At 40.7% G+C, this 16,220-nt stretch overlaps 1 protein-coding gene across 1 annotated transcript; it reads right to left on the bottom strand.

The window, feature by feature from the left end:
* Positions 1–76: 76 nt before the first annotated feature.
* On the bottom strand, positions 77–16,153 carry me3 (malic enzyme 3, NADP(+)-dependent, mitochondrial). Its single transcript, XM_074658943.1, has 15 exons — positions 15,982–16,153; positions 15,075–15,319; positions 10,465–10,598; positions 8,571–8,720; positions 8,044–8,119; positions 7,803–7,964; positions 7,545–7,648; positions 7,359–7,468; positions 5,374–5,471; positions 5,106–5,219; positions 4,917–5,022; positions 4,249–4,391; positions 2,154–2,327; positions 1,863–1,961; positions 77–1,326 (listed from the first exon to the last, which is right to left on the bottom strand). Exons 2-15 carry the CDS (start codon positions 15,312–15,314, stop codon positions 1,165–1,167), a joined length of 1,872 nt encoding a protein of 623 aa, XP_074515044.1. The 5' UTR covers positions 15,315–15,319; positions 15,982–16,153; the 3' UTR covers positions 77–1,164.
* Between the last annotated feature and the right edge of the window lie 67 nt (positions 16,154–16,220).

The raw sequence follows: 16,220 nt of genomic DNA, 5'->3' as shown, positions 1-16,220 counted from the left end.
CCTTCAAGAAATTATAGTATTTTTGCAGCTATCAAGAAGCAAAATGAAGTCAAAGAAATACCTAAAAAGACTCATCTTTTGTTGACAATTTTATTTAAAAAGTTTCATGTTCCCTTTAAAAACTTCAAGCATATAATTCAGTACTAAAGCTAGCAGAGCATCATGTTCTCTAGGAGTAAAAGATAAGATACAGTTCATCAGTAACTTTGGCAAAAACACCACAACAGGCAGAGAGCTCTGTACAAAACTAAAGGAAAAACACACCATTATTGTATACAAAAAACATCCTGATTGGTGACACTATACACCCTAACAATGCCTCCTCTGAACACCTCCAAGACAACAGAAGTGCCTCCCATCAAGAATAACTGGTTCTCACTGGGAGGCAGAGACGGAGAAACAGACTCTGGAGTGTCTTTAGTCTTGTTGTGTGCAGGTTAAAACGTGCGCTGACAGACAGGAGTGTAAAATATGAAGGAGCAGCTTCAGGGGTTTGCCAAATGTGGCTTCTTTGCAACCCACCGGAAAAATTGAGGTTTTAACTCTGAATATGAAGCAGTGATGTCCTGAGGTCACACAGGAAGAGGCACAGAGAGTTTCTGTTCAATTTTTATCTTTAGCTTCAAAACGAGTCCTCTGTTGAAGACAAGAGGAAGCATTGTGCGTTACTGTGAGCCACTGCTTTCTTATTTTATGCACTAGCTCTGATTTGTCTCTCAAATACAGATTTTGAGTCACTGCGAGCGCTGAATACGACAACATCTTAGCTGGTAAACCTAGTGAAAGGAGTGTAGTTTAAGTTGTAAAGTTGCTCATGATATTTGATATGCGATATTTGTGTGTGCGGCTAAAAAAATATTTCACTCAGACCTTCAATCAGGTACAGAGAACTAATCAAAAGTACAGCACTGAAAGAGGAAAATACAACTGGTACTTGACATTTCATAGAATAGCAGAATAATAGAGACTTTGTTTGGCATCTAAATTATATTGACCACTGTCCGTCTGTAAGAGGAGGACAGAGACCGTCTAACATTTATAAATGAAAGACAGAAACAAAGAAGAAAAAGCTAAAAGGCTAGAATCATTGGCTACGTTTCTGAACGGAGGCAATGCAGAAATTGTACGTGACACCACGGCAGCATATTGAGTTGAGAGTCAGGATCACACGTCCTGGACGTTCATGGCCTCTTCTGGCCAGCTGTATGTGTCCAGAGTGAAGGAGTCGTAATCTGGACTGTAGATGTGAGACAGCACAAACGCCTCCTTGTCTTTAGGCTCCGGGTACAGCGAAGCCATGTTGTGTTTGTATGCATAGTTGACAATCTGGCAGAGAAAGACACAGAAGGAAAAGTGGTAAAGGATACACATCTGGATCAAAATATCATAGTTTCATACACTTTGATACGCAAAATTTATCAGCTTCTTACTATAAATATACGATGGGATCAAACACGATTTTCTGCTAAAGTTAAAACAGTTTTTGGTTCTTTCACAGGAGAGATTTCTGTTTTTCTGTTCAGCTCACTGTTTTAAAGTGGGCGGGGCTCATTAAGAAAAAGGTGATGTCATGTACTTCTGTGCACCAATCAAGATTTGGCAACAACTGAATCACATCCTAATGTCAATCAAATCTGATCAAACCACATCCACACAGTCCTGATGAAGAAGATTAGCTGGGTTTATGAGCGTTAAACACAAACAACTAACTAACTAACTACGTGAAGAGACATAACTAATAATAAGATTGAGTTGATCCCATTTTTAGCTCCACAATATACCCCCATGATATTTGAAACATGACTAAAGTCACATTTTCCATTGTGAGGAATGAGGGCCGACCACACAGACAGATCACCCACCTTCACTGCGATCTTGAAGGACACCTCTCTTATGGAGTTGAGAGGAGGATAGAGTCTTCCCTCAGCCAGGTGCTCCTCTGTTACCATGTCAGCTATCGCCTGAAACAATAAAGTGGATTTGAAGTCGAAGGAAAAGTGCAGAAAGAGAGGCCTTAAAATACTATAAAGATGCAAAAGGGAGGAAAATCCTTATTGGTTGAAGTTCAGGTGTCATATTCCAGTCAGAAATCACATCCTCATTAAGATATGTTAATGCATCATGAATATGTGGTAGATATGTGAAGACGATACCTCCGCTGTGGTGAGGAAGATGTTGTCAGATATGTGGCGTACTCCGCAGGCTATGACACCCAAAGCGACTCCAGGGAAGACGTAGGCGTTGTTTCCCTGGCCGGGGTAGAAGGTGCGGCCGTCAGCCAGCGTCACCTTGTTGAACGGACTTCCACTGGCGAAAATGCCCCGGCCCTGAAGAAGAGCAGAGAGGAAGAGGAGGATGAGAGAAAACAGAAACTGAGAGTCACTTCTCTAGAGCTAACAGAAAGATGTTTGTTTGATTAAAGATAAACTGGAGTTTGTTTATGTTTTTTATCAGTGGGGTGCTGAGGAGGAACATTTCTGTGACTGCAGGGGGCAGTAATGTAACAGAGTACTGGACGTACTGTAGATGTCAACAGAAAGAGGGTGCATTTACACAACGATTACACTGACAAGCACTGGTATTATGAATATAATGGCTACAGCATGAACATGAAAACTGTGAAACGGTTTTCTGGGTTCATAGGATTTGTTGTTCTGCCTGCGATGTTGGTAGAACGCCAGCAGCTCAATCAAGCAAAGTGCAAACAGGTTTGCCTCATTATGTCCTCTTAGCAGGGAGGAGCTGCCCGCTGTGGTGAGATAGTTCTGCAGTAAATGACATTCTGTAATATTTGGTGGGCTTACTGGTATGTGTGGGTGCCCATAGATGGATTGAGATGTCGGCAGTAACTTAGAGATCTTGTATTAATGGACTTTTCATTAGTCTGTGTGAATTTGGATGATGGTTTGGTTTAGCTCACCCTATATTTACCCGGTCAGGTGGTAGGTTCCAGTTAGGTGGGACTGAGAGGGTAAAATCCCGTTCGCTGGAGTAAGGGGAGGGAGGAAAGGGAGATGGCAGCTTGTTGTGAGGCTGCAGCATTTTTTTAGTTTGGTGGTTCTTCAGTTTAATTTAGTTTTATTCAAATTCCCGTGTTTAATTTTTGCCCTTTGTTTCAGTAACCTTTTTTTGTTAATAAATGCCACTTTTTTGCATCCCTTTTTCACCATCCCCTTTTGAAGTTTTCCAGTGCTAAACCATCTCTGCCTTTTTTATATGAGGTGGCGGCACTACACTAACCATGTGTCCATGCTGAGTTTTGTGACTTTTAGGTTGTAGCGGGCTCAGTTCTAAAGCCAGAGTGACGATACTGGCATCATATGAAACTAATAAACCCCAGGAACCCACTTGTACCAACCAGGTCATACTAGCTTGTCCCTAAAGGGTTTCAAAGGGGTCCCTTGACCTCTGACCTCAAGATATGTGAAAGAAAATAGGTTCTATGGGTACCCACGAGTCTCCCCTTCACAAACATGCCCACTTTATGATAATCACATGCAGTTTGGGTCAAGTCATAGTCAAGTCAGCACACTGACACACTGACAGCTGTTGCTGCCTGTTGGGCTGCAGTTTGCCATGTTATGATTTGAGCATATTTTTTATGCAAAACACAGTACCTGTGAGGGTTTCTGGACAATAATTGTCATTGTTTTGTGTTGTTAATTGATTTCCAATAATAAATATATACATACATTTGCATAAAGAAACCCCATGCCCACTCCCATGTTGATAAGAGTTTTAAATACTTGACAAATCTCCCATTAAGGTACATTTTGAACAAATTAAAAAATGTGCGATTAATTGCAATTTAGTATTTTAATTGATTGACAGCCCTAGTTTTTGGGAAATTCTTGCAGAGCCTCAAAAATGATGTCTTGTTAGTTAGGGTTTGACTAGGCCTTGGTCTCACATTTACTGATGTGCTGGCATATAACCATATAAATAGTATTCCACAGTGCTGGGGCAGTAATGTGCCGTGAAAAAGAGCAATGTATCAATAAAAGCGCGAAAAAGAAGACCACTAGCAAAATAACGCAGATTTCATTTAAAAAATGTGGATTTTAAAATGTTGTATGAGGTGGGTAGGATATGCATTTAGAGGTTTTGTTAGGTCTCAAGCATACACACAAAAGCATATTTGTGTGAGAAACACTTAATGTAAACAAAATAATAAGTGTTAATAATTTTGATCAATTAGAAACATTTCTAAATGCAGCACCTATAATGTACAGCGAGGCTGATAGTTACCTCTGTGAGAGTGTAGCACTGCTCTGCTGTGCACTCAGCTTTGCTGGTGGGATTACTCAGGGCAAAGATGATCGGCCTCTCATTGAAGGACGCCATGTCTTTGATAATGTTCTCAGTAAACGCTCCTGCGATAGCAGCCACTCCTTCGTGTTCAAGAAACAGGACAGAAGGAGAATCAACAAAAAATACTTCAATTTAACCAGCTCCAATGAGACAAGGTGAATAAAAGGATTCAGACCACGTGGGTCAATTATTGTCAAGCAAAAAATTATGGATCCGTTTCTCCTTTTAATTATTTTATAATTAATTCTTCCTTAATCTTAAAACACAGAAGATGTTAGCATGAAACAATGCTGTCATGTCATGTCAGTTTCGATTAAAAGTCTGAGAATATCTTCATCTAGTTCATCACACATGCAGCGTTTGAATTGAATACTAACATAGACATCTAAAGTCTTTGAGTGAATTAGTTGATTTGTAGCAAATTATCAAGTTGTTATTTCGCTGAGCGAAGCTGGAGGGACAACATTCACCTTTAATAGGTTTCTCTGTTTTTCCACAACTGATCAGGAATGACCATAAATGGGTGAAACAAACAATAAGAGTTATAAAGGGGTTTTATTTTAACATCATTAAAAACCACAATGTGACCTTCCAGGTCGACTCACCGATGATGGCGGTGGGTTTGACGGTGTGCACCACCTCCTCCAGGGTCTTTATGTGCGGGTGGTCGTGAGCGAACTCTTCCTTCTCGTGGTTAATATTACCTCTTCCCTACATTTGAAGAAAATGTCTTTAGTGATTTACACACAGAGGATATCTGGGAAGGCTGAGCGAGCAACAGACTCACACGTTACCTTTACAATGAGACCTCTTGAGTCCACCATCCAGATTCTCTTGGCAGCTTCTTCTCTGCTTACTCCCTCTTTGGCCATGGCCATCATGAGCAGGTGAGCGATACCCAGAGCGGCCTGGCAAGAAAGAAGAAAAAAAAAAGAGGATAATTCTCCATGGACCTTGGCTGGTTTTAAATGTGTCATCCGAGTTGAGTCTTATCTCTTAGGGATTATGGACAGTTATTTTTATTTCAGAACAGAATAGAATCCTAGTGAGAAATCTTCTCACCTCGCCCGCCCCCTGGAAAACAACAGTGTGGTCTAAGAGCGTGTTCTTTGTGATCTTCAGAGCGGCTAAGATCCCAGCAACAGCTACTGAGGCCGTGCCTGAAAAGAAAAAGAAAACACCTGTGAGAATGATTCACTAAAATGAGTAGTTTTCAATTGTTTGGCTTGTGATATTTTAAGGTAAAGAAATTATCTTCTTGTGACCACTCGTCACTGGCTGCACCAGTTGTGACCAGTTTTTTCTTGTTTTATTTGAATACATTTTGGAGGCCTGAAGACATAAAATCACTCAGACAAAAAGTAACGGTAGTCTGAATAAATAAATATAATTTTGTGTAGCAACATTTCTCCTGCTTCCCTATTTTGTTAATCATCTAGGGAGCCCTAATTTATCCTGAGACCCCTTATGAGGGTCTTTAAAATGAGACTGAACGGCACGTGTATAAAGTGCACCATACAGGTAATTTAAGAAGATAAAATAGATCATTTAGAAATATAAAACATGCTCATATCATCATTTATTTAGTCTGCCAGTGTAACGGATGAACTTATGTGCATTACCAGTAACTTTTAATGGCCTCATATTTAGTATTTATTCTAATATTTGAGCATATTGAGCATTTTCATGTTATATCATATGTTATGGTTATAATGTTTAGTTGCAGCAGTTGTAGTACAATATTTTAATGTTTTATGTCTACAATGTTGCACTAACACCAGCAGTAGAGGGAGTTGGGGTAGTTACCAGAGGGCTCCAGCAGGGGGAGCATGGACACCTGGCTCCCTCCCTGCACTCATTACACACATGATCGTAGGAAAGTTTGAGTCAGTGAGTCTTTCATGCAAATACTCCCCCTATTCAGGGCTTTTAAATCAACAGATTTTTTAGAAATCTACAAGTGAATCTCTGTGATGAACTGAAATCTTGAAAAGTGAGTGACTGACTCGACTTCCGCCATGTTTTTACTACATTGCGACGTGGCATGCCCCACAAAATGCAACAAGCACGTACAAAGCCAGGAAGGAGGTGATCTTGCTGATGTTCAGTCTGCTCCAGCAGCATTTAAGCATCATTAACCAAATTCTACTATGTAACCTGATAAGTTAGTTAGTAAAGATAAAAGCTCCCTTTCTTTTTTCAAAATAGATCATAACAGAATGAACTGTCAGTATTTATGATCAGGCACATGTTGGTGCTACTGGTGATGTTATTTCAAGGTTAAGGGTCACTTGTATCTAAGTGAGAGTCATTTATGGCTCCGGCTAGAAACGGGAAATAGGATGAACAGATTGAGATTAAAATCTTAATCTTTTTCTCTTCCTTCTGAGAATGTGGTATTGTGGAATGCTGTAGGTCATGTAAGGTCACTGTAGGTCATTAGATGGTAAAACGTGTCTATTTTTGTTCTATTTTTAACACAAAAAAAGCATAAATATAGTGTGTAAAAAGCTGCAGTTATGGCATCGGCTGCCTGATGGAGTAATATGGTTGAACACATTGGCACAACAGAGTAGAGATGGGACCGATCTGATCCACTATCGGTATCGGGCTCCGATATGATGTAATTCACGTATCGGATATCGGACTGAGGTTACCACTAACCGATCCATATAAATATGAAGAATGACGCTCCGGCTGTGTTACGGCTGCAAAAAAGCTAGTTATCTACGCTGGCGTCTTTAGCTTAGAGGTTGAGAGGCAGCTCTAAGCCCAGAACAGGAGATAAACATGATAAACATCACATTACCATTGTTTGTATTTTCACAGTAACGATCCTCCGGCTAACCTACAGTTCAATAAATAGCTTTGGACTTAAATTTTCTTGCAAAATTGTAATGCAACGCAAAAATTATGTAAAAAGAGCTCTGATATCAGAATTCTATCGGTATCGGTATATATCCAAATTCAGGTATTGGAATCAGATCGGAATTGAAAAAAAGTGGATTGTGCATCTCTATAACAGAGTCCTGTGAGTGTTTAAGTACCCTGGATGTCGTCGTTGAAGCTGCAGTATCGATTCCTGTATTTGTGGAGGATGCGGAAGGCGTTGCTGTTGGCGAAATCCTCAAACTGTATCAGACAGCTCATCCCGTACCTGCAGAACGACAAAGCGACAGAATCAGACATCAGGATCGTTCCCACATTCTTTGGTCATTTGTGTTTCTACTCACTTGTCTGTCACTGCCTGCATGAACTCGTCGACCAGGTCGTCGTACTCCTTTCCTCTGATTCTCTTGTGCTTCAGTCCGATGTACAGAGGGTCATCGAGCAGCGCCTGGACCAAAACTCAATCAGTCAATCGAGAAGAAACAACTCGACATAGCCTCATCTGATACGGACGCTATCAAGTACCGTCTGATAAGAGTCAGATATGCACCTGCTCATAAAACCTCACTACAGCCGTCCTGCAGCGACGTGATCAAACACACCTGGTTGTCAGTGCCGACGTCCAGCAGCACAGGGAGACACTGCTGCGGCCGGACACCTCCGCAGGCCGTGTAGAGCGCCAGCTTCCCAACAGGAATACCCATACCGTAGCATCCCAGGTCACCCAGGCCGAGGATACGCTCCCCGTCGGTCACCACAACGGCCTACAGGAGAACACATATCAGTAATATGTATTGTACATAAGTAGCTGTGTGTATGTGTGTGTGTGTGTGTTTAGGGTACCTTTATGTCTTCCTCGGGCCAGGAGTTGAGCATGGTGGCGATGTGGCCTCTATCATGGATCGTGATGAAGAGTCCTCTGTAAACACGTAGGTTTCAATTATAAGGCAGCAGTATTGATTTGATGAAGCAAGTTTTTAGATCAGTTTCCTGCTCATAAGTTATTAAAACACAAGCTAAAAGTATATAAACTAATTTAAAAGTATAATATAAGAATTTTATGTATTTTTTTTTTGTGTCTATTTTGTGCTAAATGGAAATGATCTAAGACCACGCAGTGACAGACGTCAATCTGTGATTTTGAAACATTACTGACGAACTGTAATTTGTAAACTCTATAAATAACAAGCAAAAACAGTTTTTCCATGGATTTATTATTGCTTTTATTATTTTGTTTTTCCCTGTATCTACAACTGCAACTAATAATTATTTTCATTATCAATTAACCTGATGATTTTTTTTCTAGATTGAAACAATAGCTGACAAATGGTACTGCTGTGCAGCTACAGCGTAGATGTGATTAATCTCACCGTGGTCTCCTGAAGGCGAGTCCATACTGTTGGCAGGCCAGGCCGACGGTGGGAGTGTACACGATGGGCATGAACTCCTCGATGTCAGAGGTCAGCAAACGGTAGAACAGCTTCTCATTCCTGTCCTGCAGCGTCATCAGCAGGATGTACCTGAGACAGAAAGGGATATCAAAATCTGACATCATGATTTTTGATTTAGAAAGCTGCAACATTTTCTCTGATTTAAGTTAATTGCAACTAGGGCAGCAACGAATAATCAATTAGTTTTCACCTATTAAATTAATCGGCAACTATTTTGATAATCGATTAATCGGTTTGAGTAATTTTTTAAAGAAAAACTAGAATTAATCGCCTCACGGTTGTATGCCTCCGCCAACCACTCAAGTTGCAGTTTACATTCATGTCTGTCCAAAATGTCATCACTTCATCATTTTATCCTGTTGTCATAATTAGCATATGAATTCTTGAGTTATGGCCAAATACATGTTTTGTGAGGTCACAGTGACCTTTAACCACCAAAATCTAATCAGTTCATCCTTGAGTCCAAGTTGGCAATTGTGAAATTCCCTCCAGGCATTTCTGAGACATCACGTTCTCGAGTGGACCGGACGGACAGACGTACGTATGTACAAACGCCCGAAAACATAATGACTCCTGCTACGGCTGTTGCTAGCGAGGGGGCATAAAAAGTCAAAATTCTCTGATTTCAGCTTCTTAAAGGGACTATTTGTAACTTTCAGAAATGCTTCTTAACAGCGACACCTGTGGCCGTGAAATCAACGAAAGTCAGCGTCGGGCTCGCGCTTGCTCGCTCTCAATATACCTGAACGAGCATCGCTCAAAACAGTGAGGCGACACACGTCAGCTAAAACCACAATATCACTCACAGTAATGTTAGCTGACCAGACGAAGGTCTCTCCATGAACATGATTTAGATCTGATCCTAGTGTTGGCTTTTCCTGCCTAAGTGCAGGCTGAGGCAGCGGGGCTCTGCAGCATGTCTCCCTGCTCTCTCCCTGCTCTCTCCGCCCGCAGCCGGAGAGAGCAGGGGAGACACAGGCACCCGGTCGGTAACGAGAAGACAACGTAAAGCTCCGTCACTTCACAAGACACGGAAAACCTCTGTTGGTCTGGAGGAGCTGCAGCAGTTATTTCTGCACAAACGTCCCCTGTGCATTCACTAGATATTCTCAGAGCTAAACTAACTCTTCTGCAGTGTGGAGTGAGCGCGCGTTCACGTCTAGAGGTGGAGCGAGCTGAGCTGTCTGAGTGAAGGAGAGCAGGCAGAAGAGGAGGGTACAGCGGCTACACGCGAACGTGCATGTGTGACGACCCGCTACATTTATGCGCGTACAAAGTTACAAATAGTCCCTTTAAATGTGAATATTTTCTGGTTTCTATACTCCTCTATGACAGTAAACTGACGTCATCTTGTGCTTTGGGAAACAATGATCGACATTTTTCACCATTATCTGACATTTTATAGACCAAACAACTAATTGATTAATCAAGAACATAATCGACAATGAAAATAGTCGTTATTTGCAGCCCTAGTTGTAACTACGCTAAAACTATTTCAGCATAAAATATAGTGAGAGAGAGAGAGAGAGAGAGAGAGAGAGCGAGAGAGAGAGAGAGAGAGAGAGAGAGACATGCAATAAATGCCCTAGGACGAAACTACTAGGCTGCTTTACAAGTCTTTGATGTGACTCTAAATAAACTTATAATCATATGACGACTGGCGAGAACAGCATCCGATGGTGCCCTGGAAACAGATGTGACATGCTAAAGAAGATTTGCATAAACAAGTGGGACAGCCCCTGATTGGTTTAAGCTCATTCAACATCTGCAGCTGTATTCTTGAACAGCATGCTTTATTGTAACCGTCTCTCACTTGTCCAGAGGATTGATGCGCGTTTCATAGCTCTTCATGACACGCAGCACTTGCACGTCCTGCGAGAGGAAGCAGGGGGGCAGCAGGCCGTGGATGCCCAGTTGTAAGCGCTCCTCCAGAGTGAACGCCATGCCCTGCACAGTGGAAGAGAGAGGAGCGGTTATACAACACTGTGATCCTTGAAAGAGTTCGCACAGGGTGAAGTCTACCAATCTAAATAAGAAATCAGGCAACCCAGAGACCACAGTGACTCATGTGTTAGTCATCACAGTTATGACTCATACAACGCGCCCGAATACAGTGGTCTTTTTGATGTTTTCTCTGCGCAGCCATTTTTGTATGGAGACGCTGATCATAAGGCAACACATTTTGTGATAATTTAGAGCAGTAAACAACACGAGGCCAGGCTTTTATTCTGGTAGGCAGCCTTGTACACCTTGGCCCTCTGTCTCGGCATTGGCAGACCGGTTTAATCTATTTATTCTGTCCAATAGGGTGGGGGCCTGAACTCACTCCCCTGTCAGCTCCACTTCTCTTCCCTCGTCTCTGCTTTGTCGCTCTCTCCGTTTCCTTTTGATTCTTGCACGGCAGAGGAAACACTGACCTACATGAGGAACAAACTGGCCTTCTACGGTCAGTTTGTGTTTGTCTACTGAACACACACTTGTCCTGGTAAATTCTCATGTTGCTGGAGTGTGAAATGTGATAATGGACAATATATTTGGTTGCTAATAGTTCCCTCAGCTTACAATCATTACGTCGAGAGTTGTTTCCACAAGCTGCGTGCTTTCCCTTGAGAAGTATTTTGATGATACGAGCTCAACAACTGAACAACGCTATACTGTCTGCTGCAACAAAAGATCTTCCTGCCTGCCAGAGGTCATTAAGAAGGAGATACTCTGATACACCGATGCCTTTAATACCAAACCAGATTAACATTAAACAAGGAGAGAGAATGTCAGTGTGCACAGCAAACTTTCTAACAAATCTAATATCACAAATGTGGATGGAAAACGATGTAAAACAAATGCATCTAAGTAACTGTGAATATGGTCAAAGAGAAAGTCAAAGGGTTAGTTCCGGTGTTTTGAAGTGGGGCTGAATGAGGTACTTATCCATAGTCAGTGTATTACTTGCAGTAGATGACGGCCGGCACGCCCCCAGTTTGGAGAAACAGACAGGAGTATCGACACAGGAGCAAAGTAATGTACTGCTGTGGACGAGGTCGGCAGCAAATCTATTTTAGCCACCTAAAAGAAAGGTTCACCTAAAAAAAAATCAGTTTAAGTGTACGCTATATTTAAAATATTTTCACTGCTCTACCTTGCCGTCTGACAGACGTTTTCGATGGGAAACTGAAGCCGTTGTATTAATCTATGCTCTTGCCAAAGCCACCAGACTCCATTGAAAAAAAACTGTAATTTTACATTGCAGAAAACAGGGATTGCTGGTTGGTGAACCCAAACTAACCAAAGTCACCCAATAACACAAACAAACTAAACCAGCAGCAGTAGACTAGCAACTCCTGTGTTCTGCCAAGTCAAATGCATAGCTGTCTGGCGGCAAGGTAAACCGGCGAAAATATTCTAAATATAGCCTACACTTAAAGTGATATTGATTCTTTTAAGTGGCTAAAATACGTTTTGCTGCCGGCCCCGTCTACAGCAGTACATTGCTTTGCTTCCATGTGGTAACTCCTGTCTGCTTCTCCAAACTGGAGGCGTGCCGACCGTCATCTACTTTAGGTAATACACTGACTATGAATAAGTACCTCATACAACCCCACTTCAACACACCCAAACTATCCCTTTAAGCTAAACACATTTGAGCGAGCAGGTAAAGTAAACCCATTAAGGTGACACTCCTAACAAATAGCTGTAATTAAAATGTGAAAGAAGGAGAGAGTGAAACTAAAAAAGTATAAACTCCTTAACCTCATTAATGGCTCCAATCATAACCTTATCATGGATTACTCTGAAGTTACAACATAATGGTGCCACGTGTTGCATTTATATGGTTATGAACTGATTTTGTTTGACATTTGAGAGGTCACTGGAATCAGTTGAGCAGGTTTGCAGAAGGGAAAGAGGTTAGGTTATTGAATAGGGGTCAGAAATGTGGCCTTCCATTATAAGTAAAGTTAATATATCCAGTGGAACTGCTCAGTGTCAACTAGCATTACACAAAAGATGAATAATAAAACGAGTAAGCAGTTACTCCATTTTTAACTGGACAGTAACGTCTAAAAGTGGTATAATAATAATAATAATAATAATCAAGTATCTGATCATTGAAAATGTTTGAGCAAACCCCCAGCATGAACTATTTACTTTTTATTAAAAAGACCATTTCCTCTGAATTGACCCTGTGAGTCAGCGTGTACTGAACAGAAACTGCTGACTGAGCATCAGGAACTGTGACCGACCTCATATCAACCTAAATCACAGCAATAAACTCAGCTAAAGTGTCGGTATCTATCTGCTGTCCTCCTAGTGCGAGCAAGGCAGGAAAAAAGTATTCCCTGACTGTTGAGTTTGGGGAGAAAAAATGCAGTAAAACCTACGATGAGTCACTTGGTGGATGTTTGTTTTAGACCAGTTCTGCAAATGCAGCACCTTTGGAAATAACTTTTTTTTTTTTATATCTAACTCTGTAAAATACCCTAGTAACTCCACACTGTGACTGTAAAAGCATTGATATTATCATATGCTTATGCAGTGTTACTGTCACACTGAAATTGATATGTTTTAGGGACACAAAATATAAAATAGGTTTAGATTATCTTAAAAAGTGATATGTATTATTTTTTTAATGTTTTATTAAGACAGACAGAAAGCAGACAGAGTCGACAGGGAGACCATTCACAGCTCCAGATGTGGGCGTTTAGCACTAAACTATCTCACTTATAGGAGCTATGCTGCTGTGCTGTACCATGTGGTACTGACATGGTATTCTCTGTTTAGAAACATGTATATTTTCCACCACCATACAACATGCTATGCGGGACATAATGTTGTCTGTAGACACAGTTGCGTGAACACAGGGTCAGCGCAGGTTTTGAGGCACTTTGCTGCATGAAGTTGTACATTTTGCATTTCAAGCTGTGCATAAAGTTGTACACTAATTGCTAAATGAAAAGTGGGATTTTTGTCAGTAAGCAGCACTGCAAATTGCCATGGAAAAGCAACTGTTCATCAGAATTTGCTTTAAGACACAGTTCATAATAATGTGAAAACAAGAATATCTAGTGTTATATTTGTTCAAGAATGCATGAATTAGCCTCCTTATGGTGACAATATAATCAGCATAACTCTGTTAAAGTGTGGTTTGTTTTTTCTTATCAGTGTTTTTATATAATTTATCTTTAAAAAACACCATATGTGTGTTTTTTGTTGCAGTATGTCCAGTCCAATGTAACTTTGTAATAAGGAAAATGTAGCAGGCCTACAGAGATGCTACTATATTGTGACGATACCTCACACAGCATCTGTGAACTATAAGTCATTTATAACATGCACGGAGGACAATATGCCCAATGATTCACTTACTAGGAATGTTCAAACAAACAGAAAATTCATCTGAAACAATTTTGATAATTGATTTATCATTATCAAAGTTTTTTTTTTAAATATAGTACCAACAATTCACTGGTCGTAGCTTCTCAAATGTAAATACTTTCTCATTTTCTTGGTCTTTTAAGATGATAAACTGAATATTTTTGGGTTTTGGACAGTTGGTCAGACAAAAGATATTTGGGCATTTGTGAGGGACTTTTTCACCATTTGCTAGACCAAAAGACGATTGATTATTTGATTAATCAGTCAATTAACATAGTATACTATGACATTTTAATTTTTTTTCGACAAACTATATTATGACTAATTTTAATTCTTTTGACATACTATTCTATGATTTTTTTTTTCGACATACTATACTATGACTTTTATTCGACAAACTATACTATGGTTTTTATTCAACATACTATGACTTTTTTTTCGACATACTATACTATGACTTTTATTCGACAAACTATACTATGGTTTTTATTCAACATACTATACTATGACTTTTTTTTCGACATACTATACTATGACTTTTATTCGACAAACTATACTATGGTTTTTATTCAACATACTATGACTTTTTTTTCGACATACTATACTATGACTTTTATTCGACAAACTATACTATGGTTTTTATTCAACATACTATACTATGACTTTTTTTTCGACATACTATACTATGACTTTTATTCGACAAACTATACTATGGTTTTTATTCAACATACTATAACATGACTTTTTTTGGAAATAATATACTATGACTTCTTTTTTTTTGACATACTATTCTATGGCTTTTTTTTTTTTTAACTCTACTATTGCTTTTAACAGAGTTATGCTGATTATAATATATTAATCAATAATTAAAATAATTGTTAGTTGCAGCCCAATAAAATACATGCAAATAAATGCTATGTTCATATGAATACAGCCTACATTACAGGTGAGCTTACACCTGTCCATGTAGAATAAAAGGAAAAATTGGGAAAATGTTTGCATTATTTGTTACATCATGCTGGATGATAAAAAGGTACCCCTCAGTGGGCTCACCTTGTTGAGGTATGGGTTTCTGGTGATGTCGAAGCCCCTCTTCTTTGTGCTGACGCTGCCCTTGGAGCTCGCCCCGGAGTGGCAGACCCGCACAGCCTGGAGAGAGGCCCTGTCTGCGGGCATGATGCCACCAGCAGCGGCGGGGTGACCCGGAGAACCGGCCAAGACCCTCAACCCGCCGCCGGCTGCTGCGGTGCGTCTACACAGAGACAGAGCTGCTCTTCCTGGTAGGGAGTTCATGCTGCCTGCAGACAGAAACACACACTGAGGGTCAGACTAAACCATGCTGGAGGTACAAGTCACCTTCCACCTCCAGAAACAGGACGCCCGACATAGAAACGCCTCACATACCGGGAATATCTCTCCATGCAACGTAAACAAGCTGCTTCAAGAGGAGTGAGTCTGAGCCATTGACTAGCTCTACACAAGCTGAGTCACACTGATAAACAAGGGCCACAGTAGTGATTTAGTGTGAATAAATCATATAAATAGAGAGATATGTTATAAATGACACAGCCGATGTGTTCATTGTTTATATATTAACATCTTAATGTCTGTGGATGCTTCAGCTCAGCTAGCTACTGTTAGCTATCCGCTACTTTTATCTTAATTCAGTGTTTTCTCTATGGAACACGCTGCTTCCAGATGAGAACGGTGAGCCATTAGCTGACGCACACTGATAAACATGCAGCCATAGTGTGAATAAATCATATAAATAGAGAGATATGTTATAAATGACACAGCCGATGTGTTCATTGTTTTCATATTAACATCCTGCTGTCTTCCGCTGATTCAGCTCAGCTAGCTACTGTTAGCTATCCGCTACTTTTACCATAATTCAGTGTTTTCTCTATGGAACACGGTGCGCTAATAATGCTAAGCTAACGGGTGGCTAATCCTCAGTTACCTGGATACGGTGTGAAGCTGCTGCTGCGACTTCAATCTTCATAGGAGGCGCTTCTTCTTTTGCCACAGTGTGCTCGCCTTAACGATGTGTTATTTATCAGTGGATGTTGTGCAGGACAGACAGCCAACAGCTGATCCAGGATCCTTTGACTTTGACAATCTCTCACTACCCCTGCTGGAGCCACCAATCAGACCGCAGCAGGGCGGCTCAGAGGCGGCTCCGAGGCGGCCCAACCCCCC

The sequence above is a fragment of the Sebastes fasciatus genome, chromosome 14 (genome assembly GCF_043250625.1).
Source record: "Sebastes fasciatus isolate fSebFas1 chromosome 14, fSebFas1.pri, whole genome shotgun sequence".
Lineage (NCBI taxonomy): Eukaryota > Metazoa > Chordata > Actinopteri > Perciformes > Sebastidae > Sebastes > Sebastes fasciatus.
Note: the sequence above shows the minus strand (reverse complement) of the source record. Positions and strands in the feature narration are given on the sequence as shown.